The following is a 24,871-nucleotide window of genomic DNA, read 5'->3' on the forward strand; positions in this document are numbered from 1 at the left end:
TAACACTATATTATAAATCAGATCTCATTTATCAATGGTTCATTCATATACACAGTTAATCACCAAGTACTTATAAATATCTATTGTGTACAAGACTTTCTGAAGCAATGAAAAGATAAAAAGCAGAATACATGATCCTTGGTGTCAGGGAGTTTATAATCAGAAGGAGGCTGGTGATGAACAAACATAAAACAATTTAAATTTTGATGCAGAATGTGTTCAATATTTACCTTAACAGTTTTATCTTCAAAAATTGCTAAGTTGCCATCAGCAGTTCCCACTAAAAGGAAATTTTTTTGCTTGCTAAAAGAAAAAAATGTCAAAATTGTTGTAAAAACAATGATTATAGAGATCAAGATGGCTTCACATTCCCCCTAGCTTAACTAAACTTTAGACAGGTTTTTTTCCTGGTTATCGGCCCTGATCTCCCTTTCCTTACAGCATTCACTTGAGAAAATATAAATTGTAACTTCTTTCTCCGCCCATTTAAAATGCAGGTCTTCTCCTAGACCCTTGCAAGTTTTATAACTTAAGAATGACTTTCTCAAGGATATGAGAGCCTACTCTGAAATGTCATCAGACTATGACATGCCTTCTCATAGTCTTTTTAAGACAGCAGGAGCTCGATTTCAATAAGCAACGATCAGCAAACACAGATGGCCTTGTCACTTTGACCCTCCCCCTACCCCAAAGTCCTCCAGCACTTTTCCACTAGCTCGTTAAAGGGTTTAAAAACTCTCCCATCTTTTATTTCAGCAGAGCTGAGTTCAGTTCCTCCCCCCCACTGCAATTACCTTAGACATAAAGTCTTCCTTACCTATTTGACTTCGTCTGATGAAATTTTTGACAGGATCCAAACAATAATTTTTGGATCGTTGCCAATGGAGTTTACATGTCAGCCACCAAAACTTGGACTTCACATTTTTCTGACACTTATTTTCTGGTGCTGACTGAAGGATACGACATATAACCTAAATGACTCATGGAAATCATACTGGCCCAAATATTACAGCAACTAATCTATCACTCATATCTGAAATTCTGCCATTTCAGTAATGGATAATGTTTAAGCCATTTTCACCTATTAACAATTTATGAGTTCATTTACTGAAGTTTTTTTTTTTAATCTGGTAGTTAGTTATGTGCTATGCTTTAGAGGCATATAACAGATTATCGATATACGTGTATTTAGAGAAAGAATAAGAACTCTTTTTGGTAGAAGCCCTATGAAAGTACATTGCTGTCATGAATTGTGAAGTCAGAGCCACAGTTGAGGTAAAGTGAAGCAAGGCTGGGGGTCTGAAGAAATGACTGACCTATTTTTTAACTGCCTCAGCCTTATCTGTCTACAGGAAAACACAAATATCTTTGAGGCCTCCTATAATTCCCTTTAAGACATGCAACCAATGGGAAAATGTTAAAAATTAGCAAGCTGTGCTAATACTGTAACAATTTTGCACATAATTAAGTCAACTAAAAGATAGGTAATGTTCCTTCAAGGTCAAATTCACTGTCTTACCTTTGCTTGGAAAAGGAATTGCAATACAAGCAAGTAACAGAATCAGTCATCTTTTCAAGGGTATGCCTCTTTCTCCCATCTTCAGTATTAACAACAAGGAGCATGCCAGACTGTGTTCCAGACACAATCCAACTTTCCTTTTCAACAGGAAGATACACCAAGGCAAGGCACAATATTCTACTATCAGTAACTTCCTATTAAGAAAAGAAAACACACTCTAAAGGACTTTGTTCTACCTTAAGTGTCTAGAATTTGTACAGAATTGTGTAATCCACATATTTAACTTCTTATTTTCTTGCTTTTAATTTTAAAAACAGTGACCATTTTATTTCAGTTGCAACAATAAATGAGTTAACTGGCAAAGAAAAGAAAAATGTCTGTCTAGAATGTACCTGAAACTGAAATTTAAAAACTGAAAATTATTTTCAGTATCATTTCCCACTCCATCAAAATAATACAAGAACACTGTTCAACCTTAAGAATAATATTTAGGCACAACACATTTCAAAGCAACTATCAAAATATTAGATTTTTTAAGTCTAGAAATTTACCTTATAATTCCCAGTACAATTAGTGACCCATCTTATAGAAGCCAAGCCCAGATCTCCTCTATCACCCACCCTCAGCTGCTCTAAGTGTAGGCTACTAAGAGCTCAACGCTGCACCCTTCACTACCTTCAGCCCACAGGGAGCTGGCTTGCTCAGAAGTGGCTGGGAGATCACCCCACTCTACCATTGGGCAAATTGTGGCTAATGACCAACTGATAAGTGGGAATGACATACTAGACCACTTGCCTGGTGAAAGAATTAATCTGTGCTATTAACACATTCCAAAGTTTCTTGGTAATGATTGAAAGTTGGAGGGCTACATACAGTCCATGGGGTCGAAAGATTGAGCATGAATGCACATACACAAAGCTTGAAGCTAGACTTCCTCCGAAACTACATTTTGGCTGAGCTTCTTCCCCTGACCTACGTGGCTTCCTGTATCTTCTTTAAAGTTTCTCTCTCCTTGTGCACTCTGCTCAGTCACTCATTCATGTCCAGCTGTTTGCAACCCGGTGGACTGTAGCCTGCCAGGCTCCTTTGTCTATGGGGATTCTCCAGCCAAGAATACTGGAGTGGGTTGCCACACCCTCCCTCCTCCAGGGGATCTTCCCAACCCAGGGATCAAGCCCAGGTCTCCTGCACTCCAGGCAGATTCTTTATCATCTGAGCTACCAGGGAAGCCCAAGAATACTGGAGTGGGTAGCCTATCCCTTCTCCAGGGGATCTTTCCAACCCAGGAATCAGAACAGCGGTTTCCTGCATTGCAGGCGGATTCTCTGCCAGCTGAGCTACCAGGGAAGCCCTCTCTTTCGTTAAATCACTCATATAAAATCCTGCTTCAGGCTCTGTTTCTAGGGATCCTGACCTAAGACATAACATTGTGGTTTTAAAACAAAACACATACCACTTAATTTCTTGTGAATGCATTTGTTCTAACAGGAAGCTAATTTAATAACAAGTCTACATTAGCCCTTATTTAATTTTTTCCTAAGTAATTTTTTTTTAAAAGAACCAGTTGAGTTGCTGCAGTTCCACTTGACAGTCATGGGTAGTGTCGAGAATCTCTCAGACTTCTTTCTTGGCTAGGCCCTGGACAAACACTTTCCACCCAGCAGTTGGACATAGATAGCTCTGTTACTGTGTCCCAAACCAAACACCGTGCCTTCAAGCCCTCCCTTGGCCCTGGCCCCAGCCAGACACTTTACACCTATGCATTGAATGCTCCCAAGTAACTTTTTAACTGGCACAAGTTTTAAAATAATTCACAAAGTGAGTTTTCTAGAATATCACTAATTTAAAGAGTATTTGGATTTACCTCAGAAGTGTATCTTTCTGTATTTAAGTCAAGACATGAGAGCTGTCCTTTGTCCGTGTGCCCACAGCCCAGCCAAATCCTCACATTCTTGCTGTTATGATTCATAGCAACCATGCATTCAACAGTAAAGCTTTTAGGGATTGATATACGTCTCATCAGACAGATTAACTCAGCTGAATTCAAAATGTCAAAGACCTGAGAAGTTTAAAAAATAACACACATCACGTTAACACGTCTGCTTGAAAGATTATGATGGTAGTTATGATTATGATGGTAGTCGCTAAGTCGTGTCAAGTCTTTGAGACATTATGGACTGTAGCCCACTATGCTCCTCTGTCCGTGGGATTTTCCAGGCAACAATACTGGAATGGGTTGCCATTTCCTTCTCTAGGGGATCTTTCTGGCCCAGGGATCAAACCTGCATTTCCAGCTTGGCAGGTAGATTCTTTACCACCAAAACACCTGGGAAACACCTTGAAAAATCATATCATTATGCATAATGTTACAGTTAATTGTTACAGTTCCATCAAGAAAAATCTAAATTTGTTATTTAAACTGTGATCCACCCAGAGCAAAAGATTAAACAACTAGAGATAAAATTACATTAAAACAATACTTATTTTTAAACTGTGCATGGTATACACACATTATTATGTTGGGTGTATTTTGTAACTTGAAAAGAAATTCCCAAAGTGCCAAATTAACATTAAGTTAGCAGAATCAGGAGCTATTCTTCATTCAGTTTTATACCGCAGAAACACATAATGTTGAAGATAAATATTCAAGCCAACAATAGACTAGAGCTTCTACCAGTTGAAGGGAAATGAAATTTCGATCTTTGGGAACAAGCTTCCCTGGTAGCTCAACTGGTAATGAATTCATCTGCACTGCAAGATTCCCCAGTTCAAGTCCTCGGTTGGGAAGATCCCCTGGAGAAGGGATAGGCTACCCACTCCAGCACTCTTGCCTGGAGAATCCCCATGGACAGAGGAATCTGGTGGGCTACAATCTATGGTGTCACAAAGAGTCAGACACAACTGAGTGACTAACCACAGCATGGCAATAAACACAAATCGCCTCTAGATTCTGTTTTCGTTTTTCCTTCAAGCACTAAAGAACTAGAGAGATGGCATAAAGTCAGTGTAAGGAAACAACTAGGAGTCAGGAAAATGGAATTAGAGTCTCTTGTCACAGCCATGTGCCCGCCATGCAGGAGACTCCAAGAAAGCTCCTTTTCACCCAGTGCCTCATCTGACAAAGTCATGAGTTTACCTATCTTGCCTAGCACACATGGTATTTTAAATAGGTATGAGAAAGTTTTTGAATACTGTCATATGCTAAAAGGAAAAAACCCTCAAGGTGATAGGTAAGCTATAAAACACAAGTGAAGTATAAGCAAGAATTAAAAAAAAGAAAAAGTAAAGCAATAATTAAGCTTTGGAGAATATCACCAAGATAATTTTTTTTTAAAGTCTGTGTGATTAATACTGGTGGCAACCAAAATTAAAAAGTAAGACAAGTAGTCAACATGATTATAGATTGTTTGATAAAGGTAGTGTATACACGTCCTCAGCTATTTCTCAGTAGGAAACTGAACAAAAAATTTTCAATTAATTATTATACAAAATTGAGAGTCCACAACATAAAAACACCTCTTATTTTGATATATTAAATGTTTCATTTAAAACATAGTAAGAGGGACTCCTCTGGCAGTGGTTAAAACTTCCACTACAGGGAGCGAGGGTTTGATATGGTCAGGAAACTAATATCCTGCATGCCACGCAGTGTGACCATGAAATAAAAACAAAATAAAATTTAAAAAACTGCAAGAGTTCTATTTCCAATAATATGGTAGAAAAGGTTATTTGGACAAGCCTTCCAGCTAACTACAATTTAAAACATCGAAGAAATTATTTTTTTAACCTCTTAAAAACATTAGGGATCTGACAACACCGCACAGAATTATCAGGCCAAAATATTAATGAAAGGCAGAATCCAGAGAGGTCAGATGAGCCACAAAGCCTGATTTTCCCTTAAGGCACTGGTCTACTGAAGTAAAACTGATGTGTGGTTTTGAATGCCTTGTGGGGCTGGTGGGAAAGAGTTAAATCTAGGGATGCCCAAAGTGGAGAATGTAGTAATGGGATAAAACTGGGACCCCCAAGGGCCACATATTCAGAGTAAATGAAAACGAGAAATAAAGCCATGTTCCACTCCCACTCCCACTGGTCTATAAGGAAAGTGGCCTTAGGACTTTACAGACACAGGGTGAAAGAACAAAAGAACCCTGAGAAACTGCTATTCATAAGCTTGCTCTCAAGATTCACAAATGATTCCCATCACCCAGGTGATTCAAAAACATCTCAAGCCAGGAACTGAGTTTAAAGCAATTCATAGCAAAAAATATCCAATAAAAGATGTGCAAGACCTGTATGCAGAATTGTAAAACTTTACTGAAAGACACTTAAGACTTAAACAAAGAGATAACCCACATTCAAGAATACAGAAACTTAGTGTATCATAAGGCTGTTGCCTATAGATTCAATGCAAGTTTAATCCAAAGCACAATAGAATTTTTCAAAAAAGTTAACAGTGATTTAAAAACTTACATGGAAAAACGAGACCAAAGAACAGCTAAGGCATTCCTAAAGAATAACAATTAGAGGGAAAAAAGACTATTAAAGCTTCAGGAATTAAGAGAGACTGTACTGGAGGAAAAACAGGTAAATTGACCAATGGAAGAGAATATGTGTGTGTGTATCTTTTAGAGTATATCACAGGGTGCAAACAGAAAAAAAAAAAAAAAAGATCAATGGAAGACAAAGGAAGAAACAATTTCATAGATAAAACTGGAAAATAGATTATCCAAATGGAAAAAAAGAAAATTGGATCTCGATAAAAATACAATTCCTGATGAATTAAGAACTTTATCAAAAGCAAAACTTTAAACTTTATGAAGAAACCATAGGTAAATATTTCTGTGGCTCTGGGAGAGATAATGGCCTTTTAAAACAAGATTCTAAAACTTATAGCCATAAAAGTAAGTACTATTAAGTTTATCTCTATTAAAATTAAGAAATTCTGTGAAGCAAAAGGCACTCCATAGGAAATAAAAATGGGAACCATGAATTGGGAAAAGAAATTTGCAACATACATAACCAACTAAGTATACAATGTAGAAAAGGAAGAAGCTGTTTTTAAATTTCATTTTTATGCAAATAACCTAATAGAAAAATGGGCAAAACAATGAACAAGCATTTTCCAGAAGAGGAAACATATATATTACCAATGAATGTATAAAGAAATGCTTATCCTTATTAGTAACTAGGAAAATGTAAATCAATGTATAAAACTGAATCCATTTTGAAAAAATTAAGAAGTCAGATAGTACAATACTTAAGGAGAATATATTTTAAAAAACAGCTACAATAATATACAGGTGATGAAACTGTTAAGCTGGTACAACTTCAGAAAATGATTTAGACAGTCCCATATTCCATGATTCTGCAATTCAACTCCTAGATATATAACATAAAGCAATTCTTATGCAGTTTGCCCTAGGAGATGTACAACCACCCTGATAACAGTACTGATAGTAGCAAAAAACTAGAAACAATACCCATTGATATGGTCATGGGTAAATACATTGTTGTGCATTCAAACAATGAAATGGAAGAGCTGGAAAAGAAATCAACAGCTATGTTCAACAATATGGATGAAGTTCACAAAGCAATGTTGGGAGAAAAACTGAAAAATCTCAGAACAGCATGCGACTGTTTCCATTTTAAATAAAAATTATGAATACAGGAATAACAAACTGAGTAGTGAAACCTTAAAGAGAAAATAAAAATGATTAACATGAAAGTTAGGAGAGTGGCTGCATTGATAGGGAAAAAGAGTGATTTAATCAGAAAGAGGCATATGTGCCTTTCTGGGATGTTCACCATTTGTTTTGTGTCCGGGGTGGTGAGAGGATGTAAAAGTTGTGGTTTATAACTGTTTTAAACTGTGAGTGTATTTATATGTTTATATATATATATATGTATATAAATATTTTTATGTTCTGAATAAAATATTAATAAATTTTAATGATATGAATACCTGGGCAGAAGTAGGTCTTTCTTGAGGATTTTCTTTCAAACATTTTTTAATTAACTTCTCAACCATAGGCCATGGGGCACAACCATATTCTTTAACTGGATCTAAAACATTAAAAAACATATCACACTAAAACACTGAACAAATCAGAAAGATTATTTTATTTCTTCTCAATGTGTATGAGAGGTCCAGACACTGCAAAGGAAACACTGATCTCTATAATTCCATATTTATTATGAACTGCTTACCACTCTTAAAGCTAATTTTGTTAATTATCTCCACTAGAAACATCAAAAAAGAGTCATTGATTTTTATAGTATAAAAAGAGACACAAATACCAATTGAATAAAAATAAGATTTTCATTTCATACCTTCATTTCAAACAGATTTTGAAAACACTTTTGTTCATATATTAGACTTTTTTGCAAATACTTTTATTTTAATATTCAAAGTAGGCAAGCATTCAGTCCTCATATCCCCACAATCATTTGTGAACATTTGTTTTTAAATATGCTATTTTTCTGGTCGGTGTAGAATAGAGACCTGAAAGCTTTTCCTAGAAAGCTAATTGATAAAATGAGGGAGATGACCCAGATTGTGCACGAAGTATTTAGTCAAATAAAAATAGAAATCCTTCTGTTGGGAATCTTTAAGGTCCCCAAAGGAGACAATTATCTTCCCTGTAGCTGGAGTGCAGTATACACTCAAAACTTTTCTTAAATGAAAAGCAGAAAATATGAGAAACAACTAAATATATTTATAAGAATATTTCAGAATGCAAACTGAAGTAACAGTTAAGGAATGAAAGAAAAAAGTCCTAGAATTTCTTTAAAGTGAAAGTGAAAAGTAAAAGTGAAGTTGCTCAGTCATGTCCGACTCTTTGCGACCTCATGTACTGTAGCCCACCAGGCTCCTCCATCCATGGAATTTTCTAGGCAAGAGTACTGGAGTGGGTTGCCATTTCCTTCTCCAGGGGATCTTCCCAACCCAGGGACTGAACCTGGGTCTCCTGTATTGTGGGCAGACTCTTTACGGTCTAAGCCACCAGGGAACCCCTTAAAGCATGAGGCAACCGTTCAAAATAAGATCTGATCTCATTAAACACTCACTTACTAATTCTTGCTAATATTTACTACTAAAAATTATTATAGTAAATAATTTGTTTTCATTCTTATATAGAAATTACTTCACTCAAGAAAATGAAAATACTCCAAGCTAATGGACACTTAGTAACTCTTCATGAGAAGGAAAGTCACTAAACCTGGACTTTTAATAGTATTTCCTTTTCTGAGTATTCGTCTAAATATAATACCTAATATATCAATATTTAGAACACTAAAAAGAAACCCTATATCTTCTATGTTTCTCATATGATTTATATTAACAGAATTTAACAATATTCATGCACTAAACAAAAAAATTATCAGTTGTAAAATGAATTAGTCAATAAATAAAATTAAATAACTTAGAAATGAAGCTGATAAATTAAAATATAATAATCTTTATTGTAGATAAAACTTACCAGGTAATTTCCCTTGTATTGCCAATTCATCAAACTCATTTGGAAACTTCAAACCTTCTGCTATTCTACCTCCAGTTGTCAAAATGTCATAAAGTAGCAAACCAAATGAATAAACATCAGCTTGTTGGTTATAAATAACATTTCCTCTAGCAACTTCAGGTGCACGAAAACCTGAAAGAAAACAGACATATTAATAAATATGCTCAAACCCAGGGCTTATACACCGAAGGAAGTATATATTTAGGCCTCTATGCTCATGAATAGAAGATGAGTCTAAACAGGCCATATCATCTTTAAACGGAGATATCTTAAGTCAATTAAGAGCCATGTCCCAAGACATTTCACCCACGGTCAATTTGGAAGAATAATAAGGAGAAAGATGCAATAATAAATTATTTAGTGGTATTTCACAATTAAATAAAGCCTAAAAGGGGGGGGGGAATCTACATCCTTCTTAATAATAACTATTCTCAGGGTAGTATTTCAAACAGGAGACAGGAGGCAGATTTGCAGATTTTACTCCAAGTCACTTTAACCTGGCTTAAAATGTTAATGGACTTATTATTTCAAGAATGTGTGACTCTACTCCTTCAACTCAGTTGAAAACTAAAAAGAAAACCACAGCTAAAATGAATAAAAGCCCTCTATCTTAAATGAAGGTTCATGCCTGAAATTCTTTTATAAGGAAATAAAACCTTTCATCTCACAATAAAGATAAATCATTTTAATCACTTCAGAAAAAAAGAGTAATTTCAACATTACCTATAATAATAAAAATATTAACAATCTAAAGAAATTCAACTATAAAGAAAATAAGTTAAATACTGTACACTATGCAGTAACTTAAAATAATTTTTAAGATGTTATAATGTAAATGAAAAAAATGTATAATATAATTCTGAATAGACAAAATTATCACCTGAATTAATTTTCTTAGCTGTGATAACGGTATGGCTATTATGCAAGTAAACATCCTTATACAATACTAAGAAAATACATGCAAATACATTTCAGGATGACATAGCATGATATCTTCAACTCAATTTCAAAGACTCATACTCAGAACAGAAAGAGAACAACAATGTGGTAAAAAATTAATAATCAAATTATATGAAGGGTATATAAGTAAATATCATACTATTCTTTCAACTTTTTCATAGGCTGAAACATTTTCAAAATAAACAGTTCATGGGAATGTGCAAAATTAAAACTACAAAGAAATACATCCCAATATAATAACAATTATTTTCAAGTATAGAAATTATGAGTAGCTTTTATTTTCCTTTATAATTTCAAATTTTCCACAATGAACATATATGATCGCTATGGTAAATATATAGCCAGGAAAATATAATGAAGTGTGAATTCATATCCTTCAAGGAGTAAACGACTGAACTGAGAAACAGTGTTTTTAACAGCACTTCTCAGCAAAAGACAAAGCTCGACAACCCTTCAACAAGCTAGAAGGAGTCAAAGGATGGGGACAACAAATTTGAGCAGGATAACCTCTACTGAACTAACTGTAAACATTCTCTCGTGAACATTTTGCCGCATTTATTCCTCTTCTCTCTTTCTCTGTTACCATTTCCACACATTTGTATCTGAGTGTGTGTGTCTTCTTCCTTCTCTGTCACTCCCTCACTCTTTCTCATTCTCTCCTGTCTTTGTACATGTACAGAAAATATTTGACATTATATTAAGTTGAAGATAAAATATTTCAAACCTAGGTATAATATGTATCCTTAAGAGAAGGATACATGGGGATCTTTAGGCAGGAATACTGGAGTAGGTTGCCATTTCTTTCTCCAGTGGACCACGTTTTGTCAGAACTCTTTTCTATGACCTGTCCATTTTGGGTGGCCCTGCATGGCATGGCTCATGGCTTCACTGAGTTATGCAAGCCACTTTTGTCATGACAAGGCTGTGATCCATGAAGGGGATCTTAAGAATCCTTTGGACTACAAAGAGATCAAACCAGTCAATCCTAAAGGAATCAACCCTGAACATTCATTGGAAGGACTGTTGCTGAAATTGAAGCTCCAACACTTTGGCCACCTGATGCAAAGAGCTGACTCACTAGAAAAGACTCTTATGCTGGGAGAGATTGAAGGGAATAGGAGAAGGGCGTGACAGAGGATGAGATAGTAAAATAGCATAATCGACTCAATGGACGTGAATTTGAGCAAACTCCAGGAGAGAGTGGAGGACATAGGAGTTTGGCATGCTACAATTCACAGGATCACAAAGAGCCAGACATGACTTAACAACTGAACAACAGGATAAAGACATTTTCTAACATAGCTATAATACAATTCTCACATCTAAGTGAAAGAATTATATAAGTAGTTAAGATAGTTCTAAAATAGATCCCTAATAAACTGTACCTATAACATATTGTATATATATCACAACAGTTTCTAGTTTATATCACTGAAGCATTTTACACACACCTTCCTAAATAGGCAGACGAGAACTTTCCATTTTACAAAGAACATAATCATCACGGAAATGTTAGATGTTTTCCTAAGGACACACAGAAAATAAATGGTAAGGCTAAGAGTATTTAAAAACTGGTTGGATCTCACAGTAGGCTGGCGGCCAGCCCTACTCACCAGCATGCCTCAACACCAGCTGCAGTTCTACCACAACTGCATCCAGCCCACATAGAGGACTCTGAGCACCTGCCTCTGGGGGCCACACGGGACTGCACTTCTGATTCACAGAGTATATCTCCTTAATAAACCCACTCCTTCAAGAATAGGAGAGATCACAGACTTACTCAATACATACAAACAGAGAAAATGAGGCAAATGAGAAGACAGCAGAAGCTGTCCCAATTGAAACAACAAAACAAAACTTCAGAAAAATAAAAACAGTGATAAGCAATCCACTTAATGAAGCATTCAAAGTAACGGTCATAAAGACACTCAATGAACTTGAGAGAATAATGAAGGAACACAGTGAGAAACTGAACAAGGAAAAAACATAAAAATTCTAAAACGGAGTTTATAACTGAACTGAAAAATCGCTGAAGGGGCTCAATAACAGATTAGATGAGGTAGAAGAATGAGTCAGTGATCATTCTAAGATGATGGAAGACAGAGCAGTGGAACTCATCCAGATAGAGAAGTAAAATAAAAATACTGTTTTACATGGACATACATTAAAGTACCTTTGTGACATCATCACCCAGAATAACATCTGCATTATAGGGTTTTCAGAGGGAGAGGAGAGAAAATGGCAGAATAATTATTTCAAGGAATAGTGGTAACAGTCTATAACAAACATAAACAAAGACAATACTTTGCCAACAGGTCAAAGCTATGGTCTTTCCAGCAGTCATGTACAGATATGAGAGTTGGACCATAAACTAGGTGGAGTGCCAAAGAATGGATGCTTTTTAATTGTGGTGCTGGAGAAAACTCTACAAGTGGACATCACCAGATGGTTAATATCTAAATCAGATTCTTTCTATTCTTTGCAGCCGAAGATGGAGAAGCTCTATACATTCAGCAAAAACAAGACCTGGGGCTGACTGTGGCTCAGATCTTCAGCTCCTTATTGCAAAATCCAGACTTAAATTGAAGAAATTAGGGAAAAACACAAGGCCATTCAGGTATAATATATATCAAATCCCTTATCATTATATAGGGGAGGTGATGAATAGATTCAAGGGACTAGATCTGATAAAAGAGTGCCTGAAGAACTATGGACGGAGATTCAGACCATTGTACAGGAGGTGGTGACTAAAACCACAGCCCAAAAAAATAGATGCAAGAAGGCAGCGTGGTTGTCTGAGGAGGCCTTACAAGCAGCTGAGCAAAGAAGAGAAGCGAAAGGCAAATGAGAAAGATAAACTCATCTTAATGCAGAGTGCCAGAAAACAGCAAGGAGAGATAGGAAAGACTTCTCAAGTAAACAATGCAAAGAAACAGAGGAAAACAATAGAATAGGAAAGATTAGAGATCTAGTCAAGAAAATTAGACACCAAGGGAAAATATTTCATGCAAAGATGGGCACAATAAAGGACAGAAAAAGCAAAGACCTAACAGAAGCAGAGGAGATTAAGAAGAGGTGGCAAGGATACACAGAAAAACTGTTTAAAAAAAAAAAAAAAAAAGATCTTAATGACCTAGATAACCACAATGGTGTGGTCACTCACCAGAGCCATACATCTTGGAGTGTGAAGTCAAATGGGACTTAGGAAGCATTACTATGAACAAAGCAAGTGGAGGTAATAGGATTCCAGCTGAGTTATTTCAAATCCTAAAAGATGATGGTTTGAAAGTGCTGCACTCAATATGTCAGCAAATTTGGAAAACTCAGCAATGGCCACAGGACTGGAAAAGGTCAGTTTTTATAAAAATCTCAAAGAATGGCAATGTGAAAGAATCTTCAAACTACTGAAAGTTTGTGGATGTGAGCTGTGTGCTACACTGGGATTAGTAACCTCCAGAAGAAAGGATTTCAAACCAGAGCCAGAGATGAGGCTTGACCACTCAGAGCTCTTTGTGTAGCAAAGTTTTATTGAAGTATAACAGAGATAGGGAAAGCTTCTGACATAGAAGTCAGAAGGGGACAGAAAGACTGCCCCAGTTGCTAGTTTTTAGCATCTGTTAGTAAGCTTCTAATCAGAGGAGAGAAACGCCTCAAGGCTGAGGGAGTTTCACCAAGCCCTTCTCCCACAATATGCACTTTTGAGATAGCGCATATAGTGATACAAGGTATGTCATCCCCAGCCATAAAACAATTAACATGAATACTGGTTTGCTGAGCCATTATCTGTACAAGGTTTGAGAAAAAAAAGAACACGTCTGCCACCTGTAGTTTATTCCTCTTGCCACTTGGGGACCTCGGGCCTTCCTATCTGTTACCCTCTCACTACTGCACAATTGCGCTCATTTCATATGCCAGCAAGGTAATGCCCAAAATCCTTCAAGATATGCTTCAACAACACAGGAACTGAGAATTTCCAGATGTTCCAGCTGGACTTAGAAAAGGTAAAGAAGTCTTGTTAACTTATTCAACATCAGCTGCATCATAGAAAAAGCAATGGGAATTCCAAAAAAAAAAAAAAAATCTAATTCTGATTCACTGACTACACTGAAAGCTTGGACTGTGTGGATCACAACAAACTGTGGAAAATTCTGAAAGAGATGGGAAAACCAGACCACCTTACCTGCCTGCTGGGAAACCTGTATGCAGCCCCAGAAGCAACAGTTAGAACTGAACATGGAACAACAGACTGGTTCAAAATTGGGAAAGGAGTGTGGCAAGGCTATATATTGTCACATTATTTAAACTATATGCACAGAACATCATATGAAATGCCGAGCTTGATGAAGCACAAGCTGGAATCAAGATCGCAGGTAGAAATGTCAACAACCTCAGATATGCAGATGATACCACACTAATGGAAGAGAGTGAAGAGAAACTAAAGAGCCTCTTCATGAATGTGAAAGAGGAGAGTGAAAAAGCTGGCTTGTAACTGAACATTTAAAAAACTAAAATTGTGGCATCTGGTCCCATCACTTCATGGTAAATGGAAGAGGAAAAAATGGAAAACAGTGACAGATTTCACTTGGGCTCCAAAATCACTGCAGATGGTGACTGCAGCCATGAAATTATTATACACTTGCTCCTTGGAAGGAAAGCTATGACAAACATAAACAGTGCATTAAGAGCAGAGACATCAGTTTGCCAACAAAAGTTCATATAGGCAAAGCTATGGTTTTTCCAGGAGTCATGTATGGATGTGAGAGTTGGACCATAAAGGAAGCTGAGCACCGAAGAATTGATGCTTTTGAATTGTGGTGTTGGAGAAGACTCTTGAGAGTCCCTTGGACTGCAAGGAGATCCAACCAGTCCATCCTAAAGGAAATCAGTCCTGAATATTCATTGGAAGGACTGATGTTGAAGCTGAAACTCCAATACGTTGGCTACCTGATGCAAAGAATTGACTCATTGGAAAAGACCCTGATGCTGGGAAAGATTGAAGGTGGGAAGAGAAGGGGACAACAGAGGATGATATGGTTGGATGGCATCACCAACTTGATGGACAGGAGTTTGAGCAAGCTCCAGAAGATAGTGAAGGACAGGGAAGCCTGGCGAACTACAGCTCATGGGGTCACAAAGAGTCAAATATGACTTAGTGACTGAACAACAACGAAGATTCTTGAGAGTCCCTTGGATGGCAAGGAGATAAAACCAGTCAATCCTAAAGGAAATCAACCCTGAATATTCATTGGAAGGACTGATGCTGAAGCTCCCATATTTTGGCCACCTGATGTGAAGAGCTGACTCACCAGGAAAGACCTTGATGCTGCGAAAGACTGAAGACAAAAGAAGAGGGAGGCAGGAGCTGAGATGGTTGGATAGCATCACTGATCAATGTTCATGAACTTGGGCAAACTCCTAGAGATAGTAAGGGACAAACAGGCCTGCCATGCTGCAGTCCATGGGTTCGCAAAGGGTCAGATACGACTTAACAAATGGATAGCAACAACAAATGGTTGAAAATGTCCCTAATCTGAGGAAGATGTCCCTAATCCAGTCCCCAAATCTCTAAGATAAACAAAAAGAGACACACACCAGACACATTATCATTAAAATGGTAAAAGTTAAGGATAAAAGTAGCAAGCAAAGCAACATATTACACACAAGTAAAATCCCATAAGACTATTAGCAGATTCTTGGACAGAAACTTTACATGCCAGAATAGAGTGACACGGCATGGTCACAAAGTGCACAAAGGGAAAAAAAAAAAAAAACCTTCTAAACAAGAATACTCTACCCAACAAAGTTATCATTGAGAACTGTAGGAGAGATTGGGAGTTTCCCAGATAAACAGAAGAAAAAGGAGTTCACCACTTTTTCACTCTCCTCTTTCACTTTCACCAAGAGGCTCTTGGGTCCCTTTCTCTTTCTGCCATAAGGGTGGTGTCATCTAAACATCTGAAGTGATTGATATTTCTCTCAGCAATCTTGATTCCAGCTTGAGTTTCATCCAGCCCAGCATTTTGCATGATGTACTCTGCATATAAGTTAAATCAGCAGGGTGACATACACAGCCTTGACGCACTCCTTTCCCAGTTTGGAGCCAGTCCATTGTTTCATGTCCGCTTCTGTTGTTTCTTGACCTGCATACAGATTTTTCAGGAGGCAGGTAAGGTGGTCTGGTATTCCCATCTCTTGAATTTTCCACAGTTTGTTGTGACCCACAGAGTCAAAGACTTTAGCATAGTCAATGAAGCAGAAGTAGATGCTTTTCTGGAACTCTCTTGCTTTTTCTATGATCCAATGGATATTGGCAATTTCATCTCTTGTTCCTCTGCCTTTTCTGAATCCAGCGTGAACAGCTGGAAGTTCTCAGTTCATGTACTGTTGAAGCCTAGCTTGAAGAATTTTGAGCATTATTTTGCTAGTGTGTAAGATGAGTGCAATAGTGTGACAGTCTGAACATTCTTTGGCATTGCCTTTATTTGAGATTGGAATGAAAACTCACCTTTTCCAGCCCTGTGGCCACTGCTGACTTTTCCAAATTTGTTGGCATATTGAGTGCAGCAATTTCATGGCATCATCTTTTAGGATTTGAAATAGCTCAGCTGGGATTCTATCACCTCCACTAGCTTTGTTCGTAGTGATGCTTCCTAAGGCCCATTTGACTTCACACTCCAGGATGTCTGCCTCTAGGTGAGTGATCACACCATCATGGTTATGTGGTCATTAAGATCTTTTCTGTATAGTTCTGTGTAGTCTTGCTACCTCTTCTTAATCTCTTCTGCTTCTGTTAGGTCCATACCGTTCCTGTCCTTTATTGCACCCATCTTTGCATGAAATGTCCCGTTGGTAGCTCTAATTTTCCTGAAGGGATCTCTAGTCATTCCCATTCTATTATTTCCATATCATGACTACTTTAAATAATGCTGCAATGATCATTAAACCACATAAGTCTTTTTGAATTAGTGTTTTTATTTTCTTCAGGTAAATGCCCAGAAGTAAAATTGAAGGATCATACAAAATTTCTATCTTCAATTTTTTGAGTAATCCCTACCATATAGTTTTTGGAGGCTAAATTAAATCATCCAATTATTTATTATTCATTTAATAGATTTATTGTGTATCTGTTACATCAAGGTACTATTAAAAAACTTAAAACCTTTGGCATTTTCCCACTTGACTGTTAGAAACATTAAGACTTAGAACTGTAAGATCTTAGAGTAGGGAGAGACTTGAGGGGTCACTTAGTTTAAATTTTAATTCATGGCACATACCTTTTTACATTAGTTTTTTTTAAAATCCCTTTAGATAGCAATCCACAGATCTTATGGCTGCACAAAAGGTTAGAATTTTTCTCAAAATTAGTCAGAAACAATAAGAAAGATAATTTTGAGGATACAGAAAGGAATATTTACTTCAATAAGGAAATGATTTCAACCTTCTTATCTTCTCCCTTTCAAAATGTAAGTATCTTCACTGACACAGTCCCCAGTAGGAGAATAATGCCTATTTATATAGCCAGGAATTACCTCAATTATTAAAAAAAAAATGCACTCTTAAGTGCTTCTTGAAATTCAACGAATGAATTTCTAATGATTTTATTTCAACCAATGAACTTTTAATGATCTTATTTCTTGATCATGCTAACAGTTTCTTCTAAAGTTATCTATGGAAAACAGATGCCTTTAGGAAAAAAATCTCCCTCAAATAATAAACCCTGAATGATGGCAGGACTTTAATCCTTCAGATGGACTGGTCTGGATCAAACATATTGTCATAGATATAAAATGACATTTAATCCAAAAGGTATACAGAATAACATGAAATATATTATCCACAACTATACCTTTAAATACAAAAATGCATAAAGCATTACTATCATTCATTTCTCTGAAAATGATAAATCGACTTGAAAATCATTAATTTCAAGAACTCTGAGTAAATAACACTTTAAATCAGACTGTCCTATAAAATTACATGCTTACAACATTGATTACTCTACCTAAGCAGAATGACACAGCACTGAAACTGAAGGGGGGACTTAGACCCAAATTGCAGGAAAGATGGGACAAAGGTGACATCAGAGTAGTAGAAAAAAGACATATTTAAATAAATGATAAGAGCATAAGTTGTTTGATAAAGAAAAAAGGAGTAGCTACATTATTCAACACAACTAATAAACTCTTGATGAACCAAAAGTTTTAACATAAAATGTAAATCTACATTTATGTGGCTGATTCATGTCAAAGTGTGGCATAAACCACCACAATATTGTAAAGTAATTAGCCTACAATTAAAATAAATAAATTAATTTTTTTAAAGTACTAAAAAGTATTCCAATTAAATGGATAATACTGGAATTTAAAAGGACTCTAATCACTCTATCAGAGATGGGTGGTATAAGCCAACAGGTTGAGAACTGGGGAATACATCGTCTTTGGAGAATTTTAAATAGGCAGCTACCTGCACAGGATAGTTACTACTGACCCTGCCTTTGATATATCACTGACTGAACGTGTCAGGAAAAATTAGATTATTTTGTATAAAAGAATCAAACTCAGCAATAGCATAATACCATAAACAAGATTAAAAGACAAAGCCTAAACTGAAAAAAATCTGCAATACACAACAGACGAAGAGTCAACATTAACTGAAATTAGCTTTACAAATAAGAAAAGCACATAAATGAGTAAAGACAGAAAAATATACAAAACATGAAAGGAAAAATACATGTCCTATATATAGATATTTGAAAAATAAAAACATTAAACTATCACTCTTTGACTATTAACTTCATGAAGATTAAAAATAATAACAAACCTAGAATGGAAAATAGGTGTTCTAATTCAAGTATTGATGGAATTTGAATTGATAAACCTTTCTAGAAGGCAAGTAGCGTTTCAAAATTCAAAATATGCTTATCCAGCAATATGGTCCTTAGAAATTTACTGTTTAAAAATTAGCTTCATAAATGGAAAACTTTTAATTTACAAGTCTTTTAATTAAAGCTTTTTAATATTTCAAAAAGTTAGAGAAAATAAACATCAAGATAAGATATAGTTAAGTGAATTACTAAAATATTATGTAAATGTTAAAACTGATATTTAACACAGAAAGATTTCCCTAAAATATTAAGTAGAAAAATAAAGAAGTAAAATTTATAATATAATATGTATATAAACCTCTTAAGCACATCTAAATCTAGATATACCTCTGTGTTACCAAAGTGTTATTATTCCACTAATTCATGAGAAATACATTTTTCGACCTGCTCGGTATCATTTGCTGCTTTCACGTCAGGACCTTACGTTTTGAAAATCAAATCTTAACTTAAAATGACTTGCTTGAACTACTCATCATGGAGTCTTTCACCTCAAAAACCAAAATGGGGAGGGGAGGGGGATGGAGGGCATTAAAACCTAAGCTATCAACATAACATTTGATTATCAATCTAAACCAAAAAATCCTCCAAGCTACTTTACATGTATCCTTACCACTGATGACTTCCCTGGAAAAGCAACTGCAATTTCTTCAAAATTTTTTGCCTTGTATTTAACTATGCTGATGACCATAGTAGGAACAGGAAAAACAACATTTCAAGCTATTCAATGTATTCATCACTAAATTTAATTTGGGATGAAAATGAATGTTTTTAACATTGCTTGTCATTAGAAGGCTAAAAATAGAAATATTTCCTGCCTGTTTAAAAAAGGACAACGTTGTCATCTGATCTAATACTATGAATGATCTATGGTGGGTATAGATTGTACTACTGTACCACATGGACACCATGTTTAGCATCAATGACCCTCAAAAACTAGAAATTTTAAGCACTTACTAAAATCCTAAATATACATTGTTGTATTAGGGTGTTCAAATAAGTCATTTATTTAAATATGCGTCACTTCTACTTCTAGGTAAAATGAAAGTAGGGACTAGACTTACCATCCTGCATAAAACAATGAAATAACTAGACAACAAAGACAAAACTCCGAATACTGGGAAAAGAAGACAGTGATCCCTGAGAGAGAGCTAGCAAACAAGGTGGATTCTCTGAATGCCTTTCAGAGGACTGGATAAAGGGAAGGCAAACAGAGCTGGGCCCCTAGTTAAGCAGAATCTGGGAAAGCAAAGACAGATAAGGAATGTGTCAAGTGTGGTGCTAAACCCTTTATATGAATTTCTCATTTCTACAACAATCCCTAAACAGATACTATTACTAGGTACTGCTGTTTAACCAAAGAAAGGAATTAGGTGATTTCTCCAGCCCCAGCTAATAAGTGGTAGAGCAAGCATTCCAACTAAGACACTCTGACTTCATAGCCCAAGTTTAATAGAATCTATTTAAAATAATTCATATTTGCTTCATTTTTGTTTGAACATAAGTCTAAATCCTATTCATATATACTCACTCTCTTAACATTTTGTCTATATCACAGGCTCACACTCTCAAAATCTAGAGAAAATTTTAATCATCTTATTAAAAAATTTTTTACAAATAACATTTTCCCCAATGTGAGAAAGTAACAAAATTTGACCTGCCTACCTTATAATTGATTAATATAGGCAATGACACTGTTTATATAATGCAAAGATGGGAATCACTTGGAGATCATTTAAATAGCCTCACTGTCTGGGCTCCATGGTGACTCCATGATAAAGAATTCACCTGCAATGCAGGAGACCCAGGTTCAGTCCCTGGGTCAGGAAGATTCCCTGGAGAAGGAAATGACAACCCATTCTAGTATTCTTGCTTTGGAAATTTCATGGAGAGAGGTGCCTGGTGGGCTACAGTTCAAGGGGTCACAAAAAAAATTGGATACCACTTAGCGACTAAACAACCAATGTCTAGGCTCCACCCAAACTAGTTAAATCAGAATCCTGGGACCCACACATTTGAAAGTCTTCCAGAAGCTTCTAACATGTTCCCACACTGAGACCTCCTGGTCCACACCTGTAAAGGACAGACCCCAGGGGATACATTCTTAAGCCTACATGCTATCTAGTTACAGCCAGAATTAAAAACACAACCAAATAATCCTCCATCTATCACTTAGAACACAAGGAATTTCTTGCACAAATCGTTTTCTACATTAGTACATTTTGCCTGAAATGTCTCCTCCTGCTTTTCTATCAATATTAATTATTTTCTCAAATCTTAAACTTCTCCCTTAAAATGTAAATTTCAGAATCACCTCCTCTATGAAGGAAGTCCTAAAGACCTATGGCTCAGTTAAGGACTTGCTTCTCTGCACTATCACTGTGCCTTGAACTATATGTGTTGAAACTGACGCAATGCTTTATAATTATTGTTTATAGACTTATTTTTCCTGGCACAATGTGTGCTTCTGAGGAAAAAATTCAGTTATTCAGGCACATTCTCCAAGTTTACCACTAAAGTAACTGCTAACACACTTGGAGCAACTGCAATGTGCCAGTCCTTCTCTGTTACTTACATGGATTGTTTCATTTTATCCTTACAATAACTCTGTTGAAATAGGCATTATTTTTCTCATCACAATTTACAGAAATGAAAATCAAGTCCCAAAAAATGACTCTTGATGAACACCACACAGCTATGTTAAGTAGTGTTAATACTTAATCTGGTGTTAAGTAGTAACACCAGATTGGTATTCGGTGTTTATAACATTCAATATATTATTGCCAAATGTATGAATAAATGAATAAAAAATAAGAAAATTTTCCCCTAGAGAATTATTATAACAATTACAATGTTAAAATAATTGGGAAAATATGATTCATTTGTCTAGAAACTATATTTTTCAGATAAGGCTGCACTTTTACAAATGGAATGGATTAAGATCCATAAATCAAAGATACAAGAAATGTATAAATTAGGTCTGATTATATATGACAAACTACATGTTAACATATACTTTCTTTTTACTTTCAGAAAACTCTGAGTAGAGCATGTTTCATAATTCCTATCAGATGATAGTTATAACTAGAGAATAACATTTTTGTTTACCCAAAGACTGTTGTATTTCTGTGGATGTTGACTGAGTGAAAGCCATTGGTCAGTATCCATCTCAGTCAATAGTGCAACTGTCGTAAGGCCCAGAATTAACTGTTAATACCAACCAGATGGGATATAAACATATCCAGTTGACTGAGTTAAAATTGAATCTTTTTAAATTATTTGTAGTTCCATCCCATAGTTACCTTTCAAAATGTAAACAGACGGTGCTGTGGTTCTTGCCAGTAACTGAACTGTCAATACCTTTGCCCACAAGCTGTGATGGTCGCTGGCTGGGACTGTGCTCTTAGGAGGCTCAGGTTTGTGTCCTGTGTGACCCTGAACAAATTTTAATAGCCAGCCCCTAAGCTTTAGTTTCCTTATCTCTAGACTAGGAATAGTAATACGACTTATGTCAGAGGGTCATAAGGATTAAATAAGACAATCAAGCCATGAAAAGGGCTAAGTGTGAGACAAGCTCCTCTGTCAATGCCTTTCAAGGCAAGGTTTGCTCCCAACACCTCCTTCCCTGAGACCAGAGCAATGAACCCACACTCACAGCCCACATGCGGTCAATACCCCACAGTAAGAGATGGTACAAAAATATACAAGAGTTTAACACATGGTCTTCTGTTTCTCTAAAATTTCTAAGTTAAACCTTATATTGTTTCTCACGAAGTTTCAAGTATAACAGTAACAAAGAAGATTCATCAAAAAGGAAAAGAGAAGGAGAGAACTAAAATCATGTGAGTGGTAATGATCTTCTACTCAAACATAATCGCTCTGGGGAAGGAATTATGATGGTGCTAGCAGTGGTAACAATTACTGTTACATAAAAAGTTTAAATTTGAGTTTAGGGCTGATATGATTAGAAGTGTTCTCACAACAATAAATACAGTAATGATACAGAGAAGCTCCAAGATATAGCAAGGAAAAATGCTTACTATGCAGCCTGGGGAAGAAGGGGGCAGAGCAGAAAGGATCAGGCTCTGGATTTTCCTGTCATGATCTTTCTCCTTGCTTGCGTTACTGCACATTGATAGAACAGAATAAAAGGGATCAGGAACAAGTATCTGACTTGATATGAAAAATTAGTTGGATATTGAACTACAGACAGGTTTTGACCCAAACCAGGAAGTAAGACACTTAAAACGAAGGGTCACGAGTTGGAAGAGTTGAAACACGCTGGCTGCCGGTAGCCCAGGCCACCGAGGGCGCAGTCAACAAGGATCAGAGAGATCCACTGCCAAGTAGGCGGATGAGGCTTCAACATCAGGACTTCCTCTCCACGAGCAAAGTGACAGGGCTGGGGGAGGAGGAGCAAACTGCAGGCCCCAGATGAGTGGCCCGGCCCAACTTCATGAGCTACGACAGTAATGACACATCTTCTAAGAGCAGAGCAGCTGTCAGCTGCCTACATTTCTAGGTGGGTTTATGAGGCCTGTGGAATCCCATCTTCAGTACTTGAGATGTATGATCCTACCATTTTGCTTTGTTTGAGTGGATTTTTAAACAACTAAGATTGATCATGTAAACCTCTATAAGTACATGGTAGTTTCATGTGATCCAGGGGAGCACAGGCACACCTTGGAGATCCTGCGGATTTGGGGCCAGAGCACCTTGCTACAGCAATAATAAGTGAGTCACACAAATGTTTTGATTTTCTAGTGCATATTAAAGTTGCTTACACTGTTGTTGCTTAGTCGCTAAGTTGTGTCCCACTGTTTGTGACTCCATGGACTATAGCCCACCAGGCTCCTCTGTCCATAGGATTTCCCAGACAAGAATATTGGAGTGGGTTGCTATTTCCTTCTCCATGGGATCTCCCTGACTCAGTCATCCACTGCATTAGCAGTTGAATTCTTTACCACTGAGCCGCCTGGTAAGCAAAAAAAGGCAAATAGCTGCCCTTCCCCACCAACCAAAGCCTCTCCACCTTTTCTACCTTACATAGAATATTATACCATACAAAGAGCTTGCTTTGATTACAAAACGGAAAGTCTCAGTAAAGATTTGAAAATATTCAGTAGTTGGATTCTTTCATTTTAAGTAAGAGGTTTTATAAAGGGTTAGCACTTGGAAGAAGCAAGACAAAGCACATCAGAAGCTGTTTTCCACATTAAGTAAAAAAGGAAAATATAAATAAGATGTTATATCAGGAAAACTTCTTATAGGATGAAATATTTTAAATTTCCCAAGAAAACAATTTTAATTTCTCCAAGGCAGACAATGGGTAACAGCATAAGTCACACCATACCGCAGTTTATTAATAGCAACAGACTTATGTCTAAAATTAATGTACATACCTTAAAGACAGCTTATTGCAAAAAACTGCTAACCATCATCTGAACCTTTAGCAAGTCATAATATTTTTGCAATAGTAACATCAAAGGTCATTGATCACAGACCACCATAACAAGCATAATAATAATGAAAAACTTTGAAATACTGTAAGAATTACCCACATGTGACACAGAAACCCAAAGTTAGCAAATGTTATTGAAAACTGGCTCTGATAGCCTGGCTTGATGCACGGTTGCCACAAACACTGCAATTTGTTAAAAAAAAAAAAAAAAAAAAGCACAACTGCAAAGCAAAATTAAGTAAGGTATGCCTGTATAGATTTAAAGTCAAATAGCTCTGTATTCAATTCTTATTTATATTGAGCTTTATCTTGGCCACTTACTGCATGACTTTGTGCAAGTTATACAATCTCACTGAGACTCAGCTTCCTCATTTTACAGATGAGAAGATAAATGCTAACTTTCAGCCCTGGCATGAGGCTAGGATAACCATGTGTCTAATGTACCTGGACCCGAGCCTGGGATGTAGCAGGTGCTGGAGCAAGGACAATTATCTTATTATTATTGGACAATCCAGAGGCACTTGCAG

General features: G+C 36.4%; 1 protein-coding gene across 5 annotated transcripts in view; it reads right to left on the minus strand.

Moving 5' to 3' along the window:
- Nucleotides 1-24,871, minus strand: part of LRRK2 (leucine rich repeat kinase 2) — a 192,376-nt gene that overhangs the window by 18,760 nt on the left and 148,745 nt on the right. For all 5 annotated transcript variants that reach the window (XR_011483287.1, XM_070454571.1, XM_070454570.1 and 2 more), the window contains 5 exons: nt 9,004-9,174; nt 7,485-7,585; nt 3,384-3,578; nt 1,520-1,713; nt 231-303 (listed from right to left, as the gene is read on the minus strand). Coding sequence is in view for 4 of the 5 variants with exons in the window: in XM_070454571.1 (XP_070310672.1) it covers nt 231-303; nt 1,520-1,713; nt 3,384-3,578; nt 7,485-7,585; nt 9,004-9,174 (734 nt within the window). In the remaining variant the exon portion in view is untranslated. The remainder of the gene's footprint in view (nt 1-230; nt 304-1,519; nt 1,714-3,383; nt 3,579-7,484; nt 7,586-9,003; nt 9,175-24,871) is intronic.

Source organism: Odocoileus virginianus, chromosome 24 (genome assembly GCF_023699985.2).
Source record: "Odocoileus virginianus isolate 20LAN1187 ecotype Illinois chromosome 24, Ovbor_1.2, whole genome shotgun sequence".
Classification (NCBI taxonomy): domain Eukaryota; kingdom Metazoa; phylum Chordata; class Mammalia; order Artiodactyla; family Cervidae; genus Odocoileus; species Odocoileus virginianus.